Source organism: Notolabrus celidotus, chromosome 4 (genome assembly GCF_009762535.1).
Source record: "Notolabrus celidotus isolate fNotCel1 chromosome 4, fNotCel1.pri, whole genome shotgun sequence".
NCBI classification, from domain to species: domain Eukaryota; kingdom Metazoa; phylum Chordata; class Actinopteri; order Labriformes; family Labridae; genus Notolabrus; species Notolabrus celidotus.
Window position 1 is genome coordinate 13,114,500 of NC_048275.1, and position 17,653 is coordinate 13,132,152.

Here is a 17,653-nt window from a genome sequence, read left to right on the forward strand (position 1 = left end):
TCAAAGCCCATTATGGGGACTCAAATGAACTCCGGAGAACTTGGTCACCTAGACTGGAGTCATGTACTTAAAGGGTTAGTTTGAAATGCCTTCCTGTTCTTTCATGAATGCATTCTGATGTGTCCACTCGCAGTGTGATGGCATGAATGGTTAGATTAGCCTAGATAAATGCAATTACTGGATTTGTATGGGCAGCAGCAACTTCTTTTAAAGGTAGGGAAACACTTCTTTAAACGTCTCTAGAGAGAGTAGTGTGAGGCATAATGTTATTTTGATATTGTGATAAACACAGCCATATATTTTGTTATGAGGAAAAGAAAAGAATACTACATGTTGCCGCAAACCGACTCTGCTGGGACTGAAATTATGATTGTAGGCTATAATATTTTTGTTCTGATTTGTTACCAAAGTAGACAAGTATGATTTTTTTATGTTTTGTTGGACTTAAAAATATAATGACTTAATTACAGTCCTTCAAAGTGTGATAAAGTGCTTTCACACAACACTCCAGAGTAGCCTACACTGACAAACTGTAGCTACAATCTCTCCCTACTGTAAACTGTTATGTCAACACATCACTAAACAGCATTGACTTTCTTCAGAGCTCATACTTGATCCTCCAGATTATCCAGTGTTTGGGAAAAAGCTCGACAAAAATCACCATTAAACATTCAAACTGCATGCAGACAGAGAGATAAAAAAAACATCACTTTTCCTCTCTCTCTGTGTCTCTGTCTGTGTTGGGAGAAAAAACTAGAACCATTCCCCCCCACCAAGCTCTGTCTTTGATCTCTGTGCGGTAGAATTTGCTCACCATGAAGCAAAGTTACTATTTCATGAAGTTGTAAATCTATCTCATGATCGTGGATCTGAGGAAAGTGATTAAACTTAACATCATGTTTCATGCTGGTGCACCTTTTTTTGCCCATCCTGTGTCGTTTTGGTTAGCATTGTGGAGCTTTTCTGCAACTTCTCCACTAAATAAGGCTTGAAACGTCAGCCTTGGCTCTTCTCCACCAGGTAGCTGAGAATGATTTAAGCTTTAGTGTTGATCAAATTCAGTAAATGGCCCAAATAAAGAGGCGTCAGAGAACTTGGCATAGCATTTCTCTGCGCTCTTGGCACCTGATCCTCTTGTTCTCTATTAGCAAAGTTACACCTTAATTACCCGTAATAACAGTTTAGACAGATGGATCACAATAGAACTTAGAGTTGTCAAATGAAATGAAAAAAAGAAATGTCTGGGAGGAATGTGGGTGTGTGCATGTTTGATATGAGACAGGCGTTTAAAGCAGGCTGAGAGCAGAGAGGCGTGTGGTAGTTGTAGTTGTAGTTGTGGGTGTGTGCTGGTGTTGGCAGCTGGTTTAACACAGGGGGGACTATGTGGTGAAAACAAGGTCATGTACACTGACTTCACTAAGCTGGCTAAATATGCACATTGCCCCAAGCAAACCTCACTCTATTATGAATGACTTCTGGCCTTGGCCGTGTTAGATTTGGATGCTCGTAGCCACACTGATATGATAAGTCACCACCTCTCTCTCGCGCTCTCTCTTCCTCTCAGAGCTACTCCATCACTTGTGCTCACTCTGCGCTGATCTTTAGGTCTAAATGGTGGGTTGCCAGTTGAAGAGACAGTCCCTCGGTGTGGAGGTGGTGATTTAGTGGGGAGATAAGCTCTCTGTAATGGCAGGGTGGAATAATTCCTCTTTAACTAGGAGGCTTGGCTCTCTCCACCCCTCCAGAATAAAGTGTTACTGCTCCTCTCCTTTGTTCTGCACTTTTTCCTCTCTCCTATTCTCTCCTGTTCCGTTCCTCACTTATAAGATACAATATTAATTGCTTAGAAAAGATAACACATTATTTACACTTTGTTTATCATAAAGCTCAGGTTGCAGATGGTATAAATGTAGACAGCTAGTCACAGCGGTCACTTTATTTTTACATTTACAGCATGCTTTTACTTCTGTTAAATTCACAAGTCATTTTGATGGACAGTTTTTGTTTCCTGGCTTTATAAATCTTCACATTGCATCGCCAACTTCAGGGTCGCAGACTGTTTAATCCTCCCACATGCATTTTTAAAATAATTTCACATCTCAAAAAACCCAAACCTGGTAGCAGCTCTTCCTAAAAGCTGGTGTATCTGGGTCTACACGGCTAAAAATAGCATTTTAAATTATTAAATTAGACTCTGAACACAGTTATCTTTCCTTTTGTTTGTTTGTCATGCTGACTTCCTAAAAAAATCAAAAGCACAGTGTTTTAAATGAGCCAAAAACTCTGATTGATTCAGAACAGACAAGTTGATTGGCATTGGGGAAAAAATAGAATCATATTGGCACATCATTGGCACGCAGGAGAAAAATATCTCTACTCTTGGCTTTCTGAAGTGGATGAGAAGGCTGTACGGTGTAATTTGTCCTCAGAGATATGAGAGGACATGGAAGAGATGATGAGTGAAGAAAAGTGGAGGAGAGTGAAGATATCACACTTTCTTATTTCCTGAATAGATTCTATCTGTAACCCCCGATCGCTCTGCCTTTGTCTACCTCTCGCGCTCCATTACAGCCCTTCCCCGTCTGAAGCAGAAAATCTAGGAGGTCCTTTTTGTGCCGTGGATACATTTCAGTTTATATTTTACACTGCAGGTAGAGATGGTGTGATGTAACTGTTGTGAAATCCACACAGCCAAACAATCGATGGGGTTCAGTGAGTTAGGCTGCCCCCTGGAGGCTTTAGCAATAACTTCAGGCTGTAAACGGGCATGTGATTCACTGTCGAGAGACCTCACCGGGTAAATCTATTCATTTGATTTGTTACAAGTGATGTTTAAAACAAAGGAAATCCTGTAGCCTCTATGCCATCGTTCAAACACAGAGCTGCAAACGTCCACCTCATGTATCAATGTGCAAACCCATCTCCATTCAGGCAAATCTGTGTGTTTGTGTGTGCTGCAGGGAAGCTAAAGCTTATGTTTATGTGTGTGTGTGTGTGTGTCTGTGTGTTTTCCTCACAGCCCTGCTGTCGTCGTGGTGCGAGGAGCTGGGTCGTCTCCTCCTGCTGCGTCACCAGAAGAACCGGCAGAACGAGCCGCAGGGAAAAGTCCCCATGCAGCCCAGCATGAACAGCATGAAGCCCGGCCTCACGCACAGGTCAGTGGGGAGTCTCTGAGACACCTGCTGTCTGATGAACACAGTCTGTGCTAATTGTTCAGTGAAACCACATTCTCTATTAGATCCAAGGTTACCAATTTAACAATACTACTAATTACATGAAACTTTTTTCATTAGATCATCACGTACCCCCAAAACGCAGGGGTCGCCGGTTTGATTCCCGGCCGGTCGACCATCTCCTGCATGTCCTCCCCCGCTCTCTACTCCCCTACAAATAAAGGCAAAAAGGCCAAAAATATAACTTTAAAAAAAAGGAATCATCATCATTCATTTCAATCATTTCATCATGTTTCAGCAACATTCAACAGTTTTATGATGAATGCACTTTACCTTCATTTTTTCTTTTAGTGAGAAATAACTCCACGCCACACCACAGGTGGTTAAAACCACAACAGATGTAGGTGTCAGGGAAGATGTAATCAAAGAGAGAGATCACGGAAATATTATGTCCCATTTCTCCCCTCTTTTTCTCAAGCACCTAATATGCATTACACCCAGCTTATTCATCAAAATCAAATAATAAAAACCATGAAAGAGAAGCTTTTCACACAGACACAAAGGATCCCCATTGTTTGAGTAAGAGCCAGAGCAGAGCTTGGGTGATTTAGGGTGCAGAGGAGGAACAAACCAGCATTGAGGAGAGCTGTGAAGTAATGTTTTTAGGAGAACATCGTGTGCTCATGCCTCTCTCTTATACTCAGAAAAAAAAAAAAAACTGTAGTCAGCCAAGAAGAGTCCTGTTTGCCTCTGCGGAGGATCTTAGGATAATGTTGTGCCTTTATGAGGAAATATTGAACATGTCGTCCATTCCAAGAGCTAACCTCTGAGCAAAAACAAACTGCTCTCCAAAAACAGCAATTCTTCCCATCGCACCGGCCACTTCCCTCCCCCCATGAGGATTGAGCTTGTTTATCATATGTAACAGACCCTCATATTTTCAGTTGATATTTATTTTAAATCTGGATGTTAAACATTCCAACTGCACTCCACTGATTCATATCCAAAGGCTTTTCAACAACTCAAAGAGATCATTGAATCGTATTTGTTTTTATTGGTGTGTGTGTGTGTGTGTGTGTGTGTGTGTGTGTGTGTGTGTGTGTGTGTGTGTGTGTGTGTGTGTGTGTGTGTGTGTGTGTTTGTGAGTTTTGTGTGTTGACATTAAACTGCTCATCGGCTCATTTGGAGCTTTTTACTCAGCTTTCTGTGAAGCCATTAGCAGATAGCCTGGCTGAAAACATGTTTTGAAATTGAACGCCAGTCTTTTGCAAATTGCCTCACATTTTGGCGGGAAGAATTCCCAAATTATTCACATTTTTGGACGGATGTACGGCTCTGCTGGCTTTCTGTTTGCTCTTTTCTTGGCCGGTTGAATCTTTGGGTGACATCAGGCGCATGATTTTTGTTTTCATCTCCCTTTCCAGTGATGGATCCTTTCCCTATGACTCTGTCCCCTGGCAACAAAACACCAACCAGCCCCCTGGGTCATTGTCTGTGGTTACAACCGTGTGGGGCGTGACCAATACATCACAGAGCCAGGTATGTCCATGCATGTGCAGCAGCCGGTCTGTGAGTCCTCACACAAAATCAGTGCTTGACTTTATTTAAAAACCTAAGACTTTTTTTTTATTCCTGTGTCATTTTCTTTTTAAATCCAGGTGCTAGCTAACCACATGGCAAACAGCAATAACCCCATGAATCCTGGAGGTAACCCAATGGGATCAGGTATGTCTGCCAGCGCAGGAGGGCTCAACTCACCGCAGTTCAACACTCAGCAGCAACAGTTTCCAAACAAAGGCGGCTCCAACCAGCCGTACATGCAGCAGGGCATGTACGGCAGGCCTGGTTACCCTGGAGGTCCTGGGGGATACAGCGGGAGGTAAGAGACTGGATCCAACTCTCTTTTTTTCAAAAGATGAAATCAAGCCAAAGAACTCAGTGTAATGATTAAAACATGAGTTCTGTGTTTTTTTGCAGTTATTCTGCAGGGCCGAACGCTCCTCCAGGAGGGATGGGAATGACCTCCCACACACGTCCTCCTAGTGACTTCACTCAGCCAGCCGCCGCCGCTGCAGCTGCTGCAGTCGCTGCCGCTGCTGCTACAGCAACAGCCACGGCAACGGCCACAGTGGCAGCCCTGCAGGAAACGCAGAACAAAGACATGAACCAGTATGGACAGGTACAGCGTGCACGTGTGAACAGATGCTTACAGCTCAAACAAAGCAGCATGTTAAATATGAATATGCACAGAAACCTGTTATTTAACCACCTCCTTGAAATCCAGAATAACCCAATCAAACGCTCTGCTGTGCCTCCAGATGTGTTCATCGTTCCAAATGGGCCCCACACAGACTTACAACAGCCAGTTCATGAACCAGCCAGGCCCCCGAGGCCCCCCAGGAGGCATGAATCCAGCCAGCATGGGATCAGCTATGAACAACCCTAACATGAGTGGTCCTCCCATGGGCATGAACCAGGCTCGGACCCCGGGCATGGGGCCTTTCGCAGCACACGGCCAAAGAATGCCTCAGCAAGGGTACCCTGGTGGACCGCGACCGGGAATGCCCATGCCGGGGATGAAGAGGCCGTATCCTGGAGAGGTGAGTGGAAATATCCTCTAATTGAAACAACCTGGGCTCTATTTTCTTGTGGCACAGGGATATTTTTCTGCATGTTGCACATTAACAAAATGTGATTGCATGCAGGTGGGAGAAGCGGAGCAGCTAAGGCTGGTTTGTCGCTTTAGCTGGCAGAGATGCACGCTCACAGATCGCTGCAAAATCACTTAACACCCCATGTATGCTAGGTCTCTCTTTGCTACACTCATCTACTCAAGCTAAACTTGTGCACCAAAACACAAATTTACAATGATCTGAGTTAGATTCTCACTAATATTATGATCACAACAACCACACTTCCATAAAACCAGATGTGCTTTTTGTTGGATTCCTTTCCCACAGCAACAAAATCATGCAGTTTGATAAATTCCTGCAGCACAAGCACAGCAGCTGGACTGATGTGTGTTTCTTCCTTAATTTTAAAGAAAGACTGTTTACCATGTTACACAAGGATGGCACGACAGCAGTGCTTTTTGTATTACTTACATTTCTAAGGTACAGTATAGGTGTTACAATAAAAATATCACCTCAGCTTTTCTTGACATCTGTCACCCTGAGATCAAAGTTTAAAAGTAAAATCATTTTAAGGGACGTGGCCATGTCATGAATATTCTGGTAAAAAGCAAGAGAGGCTCATATGATTGGTCATTTTAGATTATAAGTTAGCTGATAGCTACATAGATAATTCCTCTCCCTAATCTTTTTCCCTTCCCTTCTAAACTGCTCTTGGTTTGTGCATGCTGTACACCTGTTCTCATCAAACTTGCAGTAATATGCCTGTTGGACTTTTCAGTGTCTGCAGCTGAAGATTTGATTGTCTGGAAAGCAGAGCCCCATGCGTCACATAACACTAAAACACATGTTTAATGTCTTCTCCTTTCACCTGCTTCTTCCAGGGAAGTTACGGGGGCCAGCAGTACGGGCCGAACAGTCAGTTCCCACCACAGCAGGGCCAGTACCCCACGTCGAACGCCCCAAGGCCGCTGCCGTCTCCTAATTACCCCGGCCAGAGGATGCCAGGACAGCAGGGCCAAGGACAGTACCCGCCTGGCATGCCCATGGGCCAGTACTACAAGGTCTGTTAAACCACGCCACTTATCATCCATCCATTTTCTGAAACAACTTACTGGAGCCTCTCCAAGAATGCACTGTGCAGAATGCAGGAAATGTTAGCATTATTATTGCTGTAGGAAACTATATTTAATACAATTATTCTTGCTTCCTTTCCAGCAAGAGCCATTCAATGGTCAGAGCACCACCTTCTCTGGAGGTGGATACTCCTACGGTCAAGGCAATGGGGTATGTTTCAGCAAGATATGATCATGTTCTGTATTTGAAAAGACTCATACAGATGTTTTCATTATGGCAATTTTCTTCCTTTTTACAGCCCCCAAGGCCCGGGAACTACCCCCACTCCCCGGTCCCTGGAAACCCTACACCGCCCATGACCCCCGGCAGTGGTATTCCTCCATACCTGTCGCCAAACCAGGATGTGAAACCCCCGTTTCCACCTGAAATGAAACCAAATATGACAGCACTTCCACCTCCTCCAAGTGAGTACCCCTGCAGTTCTAACACAAGTGGTTCATGACACTTTCGTTTATAATCTGGCGTATTGTCACCAAAAGTTAACCCCTCAATGTCCCTCTCTTTTCATAGCTAACCCCAACGAGGAGCTGCGGCTGACGTTCCCAGTCAGGGATGGGGTGGTGCTAGAGCCATTCCGCTTAGAGCACAACCTGGCTGTCAGTAACCACGTCTTCCACCTTCGACCCTCCGTCCACCAGACCCTCATGTGGAGGTAGGACCATTGAACGTGCCTCAAGCAACAAGATATTTCCAAATCACACTCCTCCCTTGATAAGATGTGTCCCTAATAATTGCTGTACCACTCTTTTTAAAATTCTGCAGTTCAGTGATTGTTTAAGGGGTGTAGTGATATTTGGACACCTGGAAAGAAACTGATTAAGCGGGAGACATGCATTAGGTGCATTTCGACCAAGTGTTCCGGGGTCTTTTAGCCCCCAGAACTACTTTACCCTGAACTAAAAGGTTCCTGTGCCCCCATTGTTGTCGACGTTTTGACCGCGGGCTGAAGTCCCAGGTAGATTGTGCAAATCAGTGAGGTATGAAGACAAAAAAAAATTAAATAATATTTTGAAATCTTAATAAAAAGCTAAACTAGTATGCATTCCCAGAAACTCCCTCTGTGTTTCAACAACTGTGTTAACCCCACAAACACTGTTACGTTCAACCGAAAAACCCAGGACCTTTGAAAAGAACTACCCCCCAAGTGGGGGCCTTTTAGGGGGGGGATTGTCTCCCCCTGAACTAAATTTAGACCCTGGTTCCTCCGGTCGAAATGCACAAAGTTCAGGGGTAAAGTCCCTGCAGTCGAAAAACGACTATTGCCATATTTATAAACCTCTGCATGTCATTTGTTCTTCCACAAACTCTAACAGACAAACAAAATCAGTGCTATTTCTTTGCTTTCTAAATGCTGACTCATTTGTTTCTCCCACAGGTCAGACCTTGAGCTGCAGTTTAAGTGCTACCACCACGAAGACCGGCAGATGAACACCAACTGGCCTGCCTCCGTCCAGGTCAGTGTCAACGCCACGCCTCTCACCATCGAGAGGGGGGACAACAAAACCTCCCACAAACCCCTGCACCTGAAGCACGTATGCCAACCTGGAAGAAACACGATCCAGATTACGGTCACCGCCTGCTGCTGTGTAAGTAAACACAACCGAGACATTAAGCGTCTACAAACAGTGTAGAGATTTTGAGGTAAATCTGCAATTACACAAAAAACTGGAGAGAGTATCAAACACAAGATGTGCTACACAGACGGATCCGTTTGATTCTCACTTTTCCATGTTCTCATGTTGCTTTGCAGTCCCACCTGTTCGTGCTGCAGCTGGTCCACCGGCCATCTGTGCGATCCGTCCTCCAGGGGCTCCTTAAGAAAAGACTCCTTCCTGCAGATCACTGCATCACCAAGAGTACGCCTCATTTTGTCTCTTAGTGCTGTTAATATGCAAAAGTACATCTTAATTACACAAGCTTGCATCTGTTTCTCCTTATGTTTCACTTTAAGATAGGTCTTGATGTACACCTGCAACAAAATAATGCCTTTACTCTGTTACACTTCTTTTAGTTAAGAGGAACTTCAGCAGCGTGGCAGCCTCGGCAGGCAACACTACCCTAAACGGGGAAGACGGAGTGGAGCAGACGGCCATTAAAGTGTCGCTGAAATGTCCCATTACCTTCCGACGCATCCAGCTACCTGCACGAGGGCATGACTGCAAACATGTCCAGGTGTGTTCGGATTCAGGAGGCGCTCAAACTTTGTTATTCATGAACTATGGTGTGGCTTTGAAAAGGCAAATATGATGTTAACCGTGTTGTTGTTCTCCACAGTGCTTTGATCTGGAGTCGTACTTGCAGCTCAACTGTGAGAGGGGGACGTGGAGGTGTCCTGTGTGCAAGTGAGTGAAAAGTTACTCTTTTTTTAAGAGGTCTAAAGATAGGATCACCAATAAAAAGTGCTTTGAAAGCAATATATCTGATGTTTCTTTTCCTCCTTTCAGTAAAACGGCATTATTAGAAGGTCTGGAGGTGGATCAGTACATGTGGGGGATCCTTAACGCAATCCAAAAGTAAGTTTCGTACCTTTTGCTCAACCCCTTGATGAAGTAAAGCTGTTGTTTTCCAACACTTTCTATTCTCTCCTTCACCAGCTCGGAGTTTGAAGAGGTCACCATAGACCCGACATGCAGCTGGCGACCAGTCCCCATTAAGTCCGAGCTACACATCAAAGAGGACCCTGACGGACCAATTGCCAAGCGCTTCAAGACCATGAGTCCCAGTCAGATGACCATGCCCAATGTGATGGAGATGATCGCCCAGCTGGGGCCTGGACCCGGCCCAGGACATGGACCTATCCCAGGCGCTGGTCCCAGCCCGTACCCACCACACCCGGGTCAACATCCAAGCGGCAATGGGGGAGACTACCCTGGAGCAGGTAAAGAAGATTAGCAAGGATCATAATATGTAGAGAAATAACAGAGTAGTCAGCTCATTCTTTGTCATTTGGAAAGATGTGTCTGTGGTGCATTACACAAAGAAACAGCCCTTAGGAGAGGTGAACTCGGTTTAAAATATTGAAACCTCTTTGTGTTGAAAGCATGAATGATGTTATATGAAAACAATTTGAAAAGTTAGCATTTTGGAACGGTTGTGGAGACTTCAGATAAAAAGTGTTCACAGCCTCAGGTTTCAAAAGTGAAGCCAATGTGGACATGGTTTAAACCTGCAATCTGTCCAGTGGCCAGCAGGGGGCAAAAGAGTTCCTAATAAGAATGACACCAGATAAGAGAAGTGCCCAACTTCTCCTTGACTTTTAACTTCATTAACATTTTCCTGTCTAATTTTATGGCTTCAGTTGCTGGTTTCAAGTCTTCTTCAAATCAGCATGGTGTTTCATTTGAAGATAATGGTCTCGTTTAAAATAAAATAGAGGTCTAAGCTTTTGAGCCAAGCTAACTGGGATTTAGAAGTTGCTACCTAAGCCACCAGTTAACCAGAACTAAGACAACAATGCATATCCACAGTGCAATCCCAGTATTGTACCTTCTGGTTGCAAAAAAAAACAACAGATGCATAAACATGTAAGCATTAGCTCATTTGCAAAGCACTCCCTGGATGAGCATTTCAAGAAAAACAATAATACATCAACTGCAAATACACAAGGGACAGTAAGAACAATCTCAAGTGTAACACAAGCAGAGCAAGATACAAACTTTCCTGCAATTTAGCTCTATAAAACAGGAAGGGTAAGATAACACGATGACATCTTTCAAAACAGCTGTAGTTTTCTACAGCAGGGACTCCTCAAACAAGTGAAGCTAACATCCTAACAAAATGCTCTTGTGCTTCTGTTGTTTCAGGCAACAGTTACCACAGCCAGGGGAGCTTTGACTTCCCTCATGGGAACCCCTCTGGTGGTGGAGTTGGAGGAGGGGGAGGCGGTGGTGGTGGAGGAGGTCCTGCTATGAATGACTTCATCCATGGCCCACAGCTCTCCCACCCCCCAGATGGACCTGGTGGACTCCTCTCGCAGGACAAGCCGCTCAGCCATGGCATGAACGATGTAGTAAGTAGGACTGACTTGCTGTGTTGTTTGCTTTGCTAAACACTGCACCAGAATTCTGCTTAACAGTCTAGTTTAATCCTACTTCTTTTAGTTTTGTGCAATGTTATTCAGTCTTGTAGCATAATCCAGTACCTTAGTTTGTAGATGAAAGTCTGCAGACAATCTGTGCCACAGTGAAATGAGAGAATCAGATATGTTATTAGAACAAGGTGCAGCCTGTGCCTCTAGCCAGCATGTGTGCTCAGTCATGCTCACATGCTCATGTCACCGTACAATGTTGCAGCTGTACATGTCTGCCGATCACAGCTTCCATTTATAAAGCCTGTTTCATATTAATCACGCTGGAACTCATTCCGCTTTCCCTCTCTTTCTTCCCCACACACCTCCCTCCTCCTTAACACCTCACCTTCTTCCTCTGTCACTTCATTTTCTTCTTTATTTTTCACCCCCCCATCTCTCTCTCGCTTTCCCTCTCTCCTTCTCACACCTGCAGATGTCCCATTCCGATCAGTCCCATAACTCCATGCAGCAGATCTTGCATGCGTCTCCCCACCCCGGCAGCCAATCGGGGCCGCCCTTACATCACACTGGCCAGTCAGGGCAGCCCTTGCATCACAGCGGCCAATCATCGCAGCCGCCTCGCCAGTCGCAGCCTCAGCCGCAGCCTCAGCAGCAGCAGCCGGGGCAGAACAGTCACCCTCACAGCGATCTGAACTTTAACCCCTCCTCGGAACAGATGGGTCAGGGCGCCCAGGATATGCCTGAACCCTCGCTGGATGTAAGTGTGCTCGCTTTCCGGCACCATAAGCTTCCTGTTAACAGCTTGTTGTCTGCTGCAGCTGCTCTCATCTCTTTGCTGTGTGCTCCGTTTGTGTCCAGACGTTAAAATTGCTGTGATGGCGATGTTTAGTGAAAGTTGATAAATATCATTCTAAATTGTCTTCTTCTGCCTTTTATCTCCAGCTGCTTCCAGAGCTGGCCAACCCAGACGAGCTACTATCATACCTGGACCCCCCGGACCTCCCCGCCAACAGCAACGACGACCTTCTCTCCCTGTTTGAGAACAACTAGCCCTCCCCCCCCCTTCAAAAAGAAACCTCCTGCACCTACAGGAGACGTGATGTGTTTGACTGTCCGTCCACAGACACGTCACCAACCTCCTATTCAAGCTGCTTCCTGTGACCCCCCCCCCACGCCCACACACTCACACACAAACTCCCTCAACAGATTTTTTGTGTGGCATAGGAGTAGACTGAAAAAAGAGGTACCTGTTTGGGAACTCCAAGGGAGAAAGCAGGATCGCAGCTCACTCTCTTTTTTTTTTTTTTTTCCTCATGTAAAGATTCCACGCACCAGTTCCACCGCCTGACTCGAAACACAACTTTTACAACCGTTGGCGGACACTAAAGTGATATTATATAAATACATATATGATATTTGTGACTTTTCAACTGAAAACTGTGCAGCTATAATCATCATGTGTAAGCGACATGGAGGAGAGTGTTGTAGCTTTGTTTTTTTATTATGATTTTCCTTTTGTGAAAAAAAAACAAACAATGTCTTGTTGGAGTGTTTTTAGCCGATTTGAAATGTGTTCTTCCAAAACTTTGGCACATGCTGACGACCTTTGACCCCCCCCCCCAAGAACATGTCAGCATGAATGTGTGACAGCTGAATAACTGGAACTTATCAAAATCAGAGCACTGAAAGGATAAAGTAAAAGGTCCTCCGGTGTCAACAGAGGAAACGAGTGCACATTGTGCAATGTAGTGTGTGCGTGTGTGTGTGTTTGAGAGAGAGAGAGAGAGAGTGTGTGTGTGTGTGTGTGTGTGTGTGTGTGTGTGTGTGTGTGTGTGTGTGTGTGTGTGTGTATATACCCGTGTGTGAATGTGTATGTCTATGTGTCCTCTCTGTTTGCCTGCAAGCGTATGTGAAAGACAGCTGAGAGTAGGATGTGAAGAAAAGTCAGTCCACCTCGAGAGCTGTCCGGTTTCTCTCCTTCTTCCTGTCTGCCGTTGTTTTTGTGTATTTATTGTAATGTTTCGCTCTTCCTCATCAAATTCAGCACCATTTTGTTCACAAGTGCATGTGTGCCAATGGCTCCTGTTGTCTTTGTCCAGCCTAAACGTGCTTGATCAAATTTGTTCTCTGTCTTTGTATTTATTATTTTATTTTAAATTCATCAGTTTTTTTATCATCGTTTTCCTTTTCCGTGTTTTCTCTTTTTTTCCCCACGTTGAAATGAATCAGATACTCATCACCAAAGGTGTCCCAGGCTTTTTGTAAGGGGTTTTTGTCCGCCTGGATATTATATCGAAGCAAGGGCAGGATTTGAACATCCGACAGACGTCAGCAGAAGTTTTTAAATCACTGTATTTTATAAGAACGTCTGTGTGATTGTACTGATCTCTCCTTTTGTGGTTTCGTTGCTGTTGACCTGCATCTTTGAGGACAAAAACATCCTGCATGATCCAACAGTGTTTCAAGAGCTGTTGTATATACCCTTTGTGAATACTTTGTGACTGTACAGTACTGTACCTATCTATTACTGGCAACTACACGGTACTGTATGTCTGTCAAGGACCTCACACACTCACGCAGAGAATCCCTCATAAGCAGTCCGATATTGTAACAAATGGATCTAAATGCACTCTCACTGGCCTTGTACTGAGTTACTGTGTATTGTGGACAGTTTTCCATGACAATGACAATGCATCAGTGAAAGGGATTACTTCAATCGCTCAGCAGGCAAGTTTTCTGAATTTATTTTTCTTTTGATATAAAGATAAGTCAGCTTTAAATGGGCTGCTTTTCTCTGTCTGAAGATTGTTAATGCAGCTTTGAGGTCCAAATTTCTTCAACAAAAGATTTGCCTAAAACATTGGAACAAGTGACCTCGTCCTTTTTATTTAAAGTGAGAATGTGTGGCACATCCTCTGAATTATTTTGAGGCCTGATAATGAGCTTTTGATAACTATACTTTGCAAAAATGGGTGAACATGATTTGTGTATTTTTATTTTGTAAAAATACGCATTTTATATTGTTTTAAGTTATTATTCATCCTGTGTTTTTATAACAGTTCAAATTTGGTTTACACAGTTGTATGCAGTACAGTCAATGGATTTAAAGTATACTGTATGTTGTTGATAAAAGTTCCCCCATTAGAGATTTTTTACCTGTTGGAAAAACCAAATAAGACTTTATTATTATTCTGAATTGATCAAATCACCTGCATTTACCACAGCTGAAGGATCAGATTGTCTGTGTTTGTTTATGTGTTTGTTAAAGACAATGCACTGCCGCATTGGGATGTTTAATTTCCCTACACAGTGTGTAAGTATAACCTTTCACAGAATCACGTCAAGTAATCTGAGCGACACAAATTGTACTGTCTGATTGCAGACTTTGGAAATCGAGGGTTTAAAAAGAGAATGCAATTAATGTTGTAAAGTGAAATTCTAGGGGAAGGCACCCTCCTGTTTGCATTGCACGGGGAGGTTGTGGCTGTGGGTCGGGTGTGGGGTTTGGGGTGTGAGGGATACGTGTATATACTGTAAATGACAAATAGAGACACGTTAACAGAAATGTATTCATTTTCTCCAGGAGGAGTGTGCATAGTGTATTTAGAATTTGTAAAGCTTCCATCCTCCTGTCAGACATTGAATTGGCAAAATGAGTCTTTGTTTGATTGCGTCTGTGCAGACCTCTCTAACCACGCCTGTTCATTTATGTAAGATACTTTATGTGCCCCTCCACGCGGGGTTTCCAAGAAAAGAAGACATTTTTTCCTTTGTGTAATATTAAACCTCTGTGTATTTCTCTATTACCTGTGTACTTTATAAAGGTGCTACAAAATTATGAAAGCCTTTTGAGGTATAATTGGGACACGGAGACACTGAGCTTTGAGTGGCTCTTACCAGTTGTTTCCAGATTTACAGTTTGTAAAAAGAATTTTGTCAAATTTACAATTTTTATGCAATTTGGCAAAAATATGCTATAAAGGTACAATCTGAAGTGATTGGCACAACAAGTGGCAGTTGTCTCTTTGGTTTTGTACATTCTATGTACAATCATTTCATATTCTAAACTGGTCAGAAAATCATTGTGATTTTTAGTCTTGCAAATCTGTATGTAGTTAGATGACGTGACATCCTAATATTTATCTAATAAATATGTATTCAGATGAAACACAGTTAATGGCCTCTTTGTTGTTTGATATACAAAGTGCACGCAGAGATCATTAAACCCTTTACACATAGAAGTTAAATAAAAGTAAACTACTTGTGCTAAAAAAAATCAATCTTAAACAATGTAGTTGCAAAATCAAGCAATAGTAGCAATCAAGTAGCAAAAAATTAATGAAATGAGGAAACTTTCAAATGTCATCCAGTCATAGTATCCGGTGTCAATTCAAGTAGAAATGGATGATATCCATTTGATTGACTCAGTGTCCTGGTGATGTGCACACTGGTATTGTTAAAGTTATCAGCAACACTTCTCCAATGGTCAAAAGATCCGCTTTGAAAATGGCCCACTTCAAAAATGTGTCGATACATAAGTGAATTCAAAGTTGTAAATTAAGCAAAATGCTTCCTGTTAGATGAAATTTACACCAAAAAGGTAATGAACATTCATTCTGTTTCTGCAGCATCTTTCTCAATGAATAGGTGAGTCATTCAGATTGCAGCTGAAAAAACCACATGGGTCTCTGAGGATATAATTCAAGATTTGTTTAAGATGGGCTAAAAAAACAAAACATGTAATTAATGTAGGCCTACTCTATGGCTCAAATAGTAGCTTAATGTACCTGTGATCACAATATGATCACCAATGATTCAGTCATAACGATTGATTTTTGCAATTAATTTTACCTAATTATTTTAGATACCCATACAAACTTTGAGTAAGTGATGGTGAACAGTGATATATGTACAGTCATGGCCAAAAGTTTTGAGAATGACACAAATATTACATTTTCACAAAGTCTGCTGCTTCAGGGTTTTTAGGTGTTTTTGTCAGATGTTTCTATGGTATAATGAAATACAATTAGAAGCATTTCATAAGTATCAAAAGCTTTTATTGAGAATTACACAGAATTCATGCAATAAGTCAATATTTGCAGTGTTGACCCTTCTTTTTCAAGACCTCTGCAATTCTCCCTGGCATGCTGTCAATCAACTTCTGGACCAAATCCTGACTGATGGCAGTCCATTCTCGCAGAATCAATGCTTGGAGTTTGTCAGAATTTGTGGGTTTTTGATTGTCCACCCGCCTCTTGAGGATTGACCACAAGTTCTCAATGGGATTAAGATCTGGGGAGTTTCCTGGCCAAGGGCCCAAAATCTTAATGTTTTGTTCCCCGAGCCATTTTGTTATGACTTTTGCTTTATGGCAAGGTGCTCCATCATGCTGGAAAAGGCATTCTTCATCACCAAACTGCCCTTGGATGGTTGGGAGAAGTTGCTCTCGGAGGACGTTCTGGTACCATTCTTTATTCATGTCTGTGTTTTTAGGCACGATTGTGAGAGAGCCCACTCCCTTGACCGAAAAGCAACCCCACACATGAATGGTCTCAGGATGCTTCACTGTTGGCAAGAGACAGGACTGATGGTAGCGCTCACCTCGTCTTCTCCGAACAAGCCTTCCTCCAGATGCCCCAAACAATCGGAAAGGGGATTCACCAGAGAAAATGACTTTACCCCAGTCCTCAGCAGTCCAGTCCCTGTACCTTCTGCAGAATATCAGTCTGTCCCTGATGTTTTTACTGGAGAGAAGTGGCTTCTTTGCTGCATTCCTTGACACCAGGCTTTCCTCCAAAGGTCTTCGCCTCACTGTGCGTACAGATGCACTCACACCTGCCTGCTGCCGTTCCTGAGCAAGCTCTGCACTGATGGTGGCCCGATCCCGCAGCTGTAACACCTTCAGGAGACGGTCCTGGCGCTTGCTGGACTTTCTTGGGCGCCCTGGAGCCGGTTTGGCAACAATTGAACCTCTCTCCTTGAAGTTCTTGATAATTCGATAGACGGTTGACTGAGGTGCAATCTTACTCGCTGCTATAAACTTCCCTGTTAGGCCCTTTTTGTGCAATGCAATGATGGCTGCACGTGTTTCCTTGCAGGTAACCATGGCTAACAGATGAGGAACAATGGTGTCATGCACCATCTTCCTTTTAAAGTGTCCAGTCACTCAATCATGACAGATTGATCGCCAGCCTTGTCCTCATCAACACCCACACCTGTGTTAATGTGTGTGACACCTGTGTGTCATTGAAATGATGTTAGCTGGTCCTTTTGTGGCAGGGCTGAAATGCAGTGGAAATGTGTTTTTGGTGATAAAGTTCATTTTCAAGGCAAAGAGGGACTTTGCAATTAATTGCAGTTGAGCTGATCACTCCTCATAACATTCTGGAGTATATGCAAATTGACATTATAAAAACTGAAACAGCAGACTTTGTGAAAATTAATAGTAGTGTCATTCTCAAAACTTTTGGCCGTGACTGTAGTTTCTCTTGCTGGTTGAGCACTCTACAAGTGTGTACAGGTACAATAAAACTGACAAGCCATTGGCAACCCCATTGCTGAACATGTATGATATGAAAATGGAGGCACAACTCTATGGTCAAACTGTTAGTTCTTTGGTATTTGCCAATTAGGCTTATTAGTTGAAAGTTGAATTTTTCAACACAGTGAATGGTTTAAAGTAA

At 43.4% G+C, this 17,653-nt stretch overlaps 1 protein-coding gene across 1 annotated transcript in view; it reads left to right on the forward strand.

Annotated features, from left to right (window-relative positions):
* The window catches only part of zmiz1a (zinc finger, MIZ-type containing 1a), a 138,270-nt gene extending 123,128 nt beyond the window's left edge, over positions 1-15,142 (forward strand). The window contains exons 7-24 of the mRNA XM_034682686.1: positions 3,020-3,155; positions 4,598-4,712; positions 4,832-5,052; positions 5,151-5,352; positions 5,492-5,773; positions 6,688-6,867; positions 7,022-7,090; positions 7,179-7,344; positions 7,451-7,592; positions 8,316-8,526; positions 8,691-8,796; positions 8,952-9,112; positions 9,215-9,282; positions 9,385-9,453; positions 9,535-9,818; positions 10,744-10,949; positions 11,443-11,727; positions 11,913-15,142. Coding sequence (XP_034538577.1) covers positions 3,020-3,155; positions 4,598-4,712; positions 4,832-5,052; positions 5,151-5,352; positions 5,492-5,773; positions 6,688-6,867; positions 7,022-7,090; positions 7,179-7,344; positions 7,451-7,592; positions 8,316-8,526; positions 8,691-8,796; positions 8,952-9,112; positions 9,215-9,282; positions 9,385-9,453; positions 9,535-9,818; positions 10,744-10,949; positions 11,443-11,727; positions 11,913-12,020 — 3,011 coding nt within the window. The 3' untranslated portion in view covers positions 12,021-15,142. The remainder of the gene's footprint in view (positions 1-3,019; positions 3,156-4,597; positions 4,713-4,831; positions 5,053-5,150; positions 5,353-5,491; positions 5,774-6,687; positions 6,868-7,021; positions 7,091-7,178; positions 7,345-7,450; positions 7,593-8,315; positions 8,527-8,690; positions 8,797-8,951; positions 9,113-9,214; positions 9,283-9,384; positions 9,454-9,534; positions 9,819-10,743; positions 10,950-11,442; positions 11,728-11,912) is intronic.
* Positions 15,143-17,653: the final 2,511 nt, after the last annotated feature.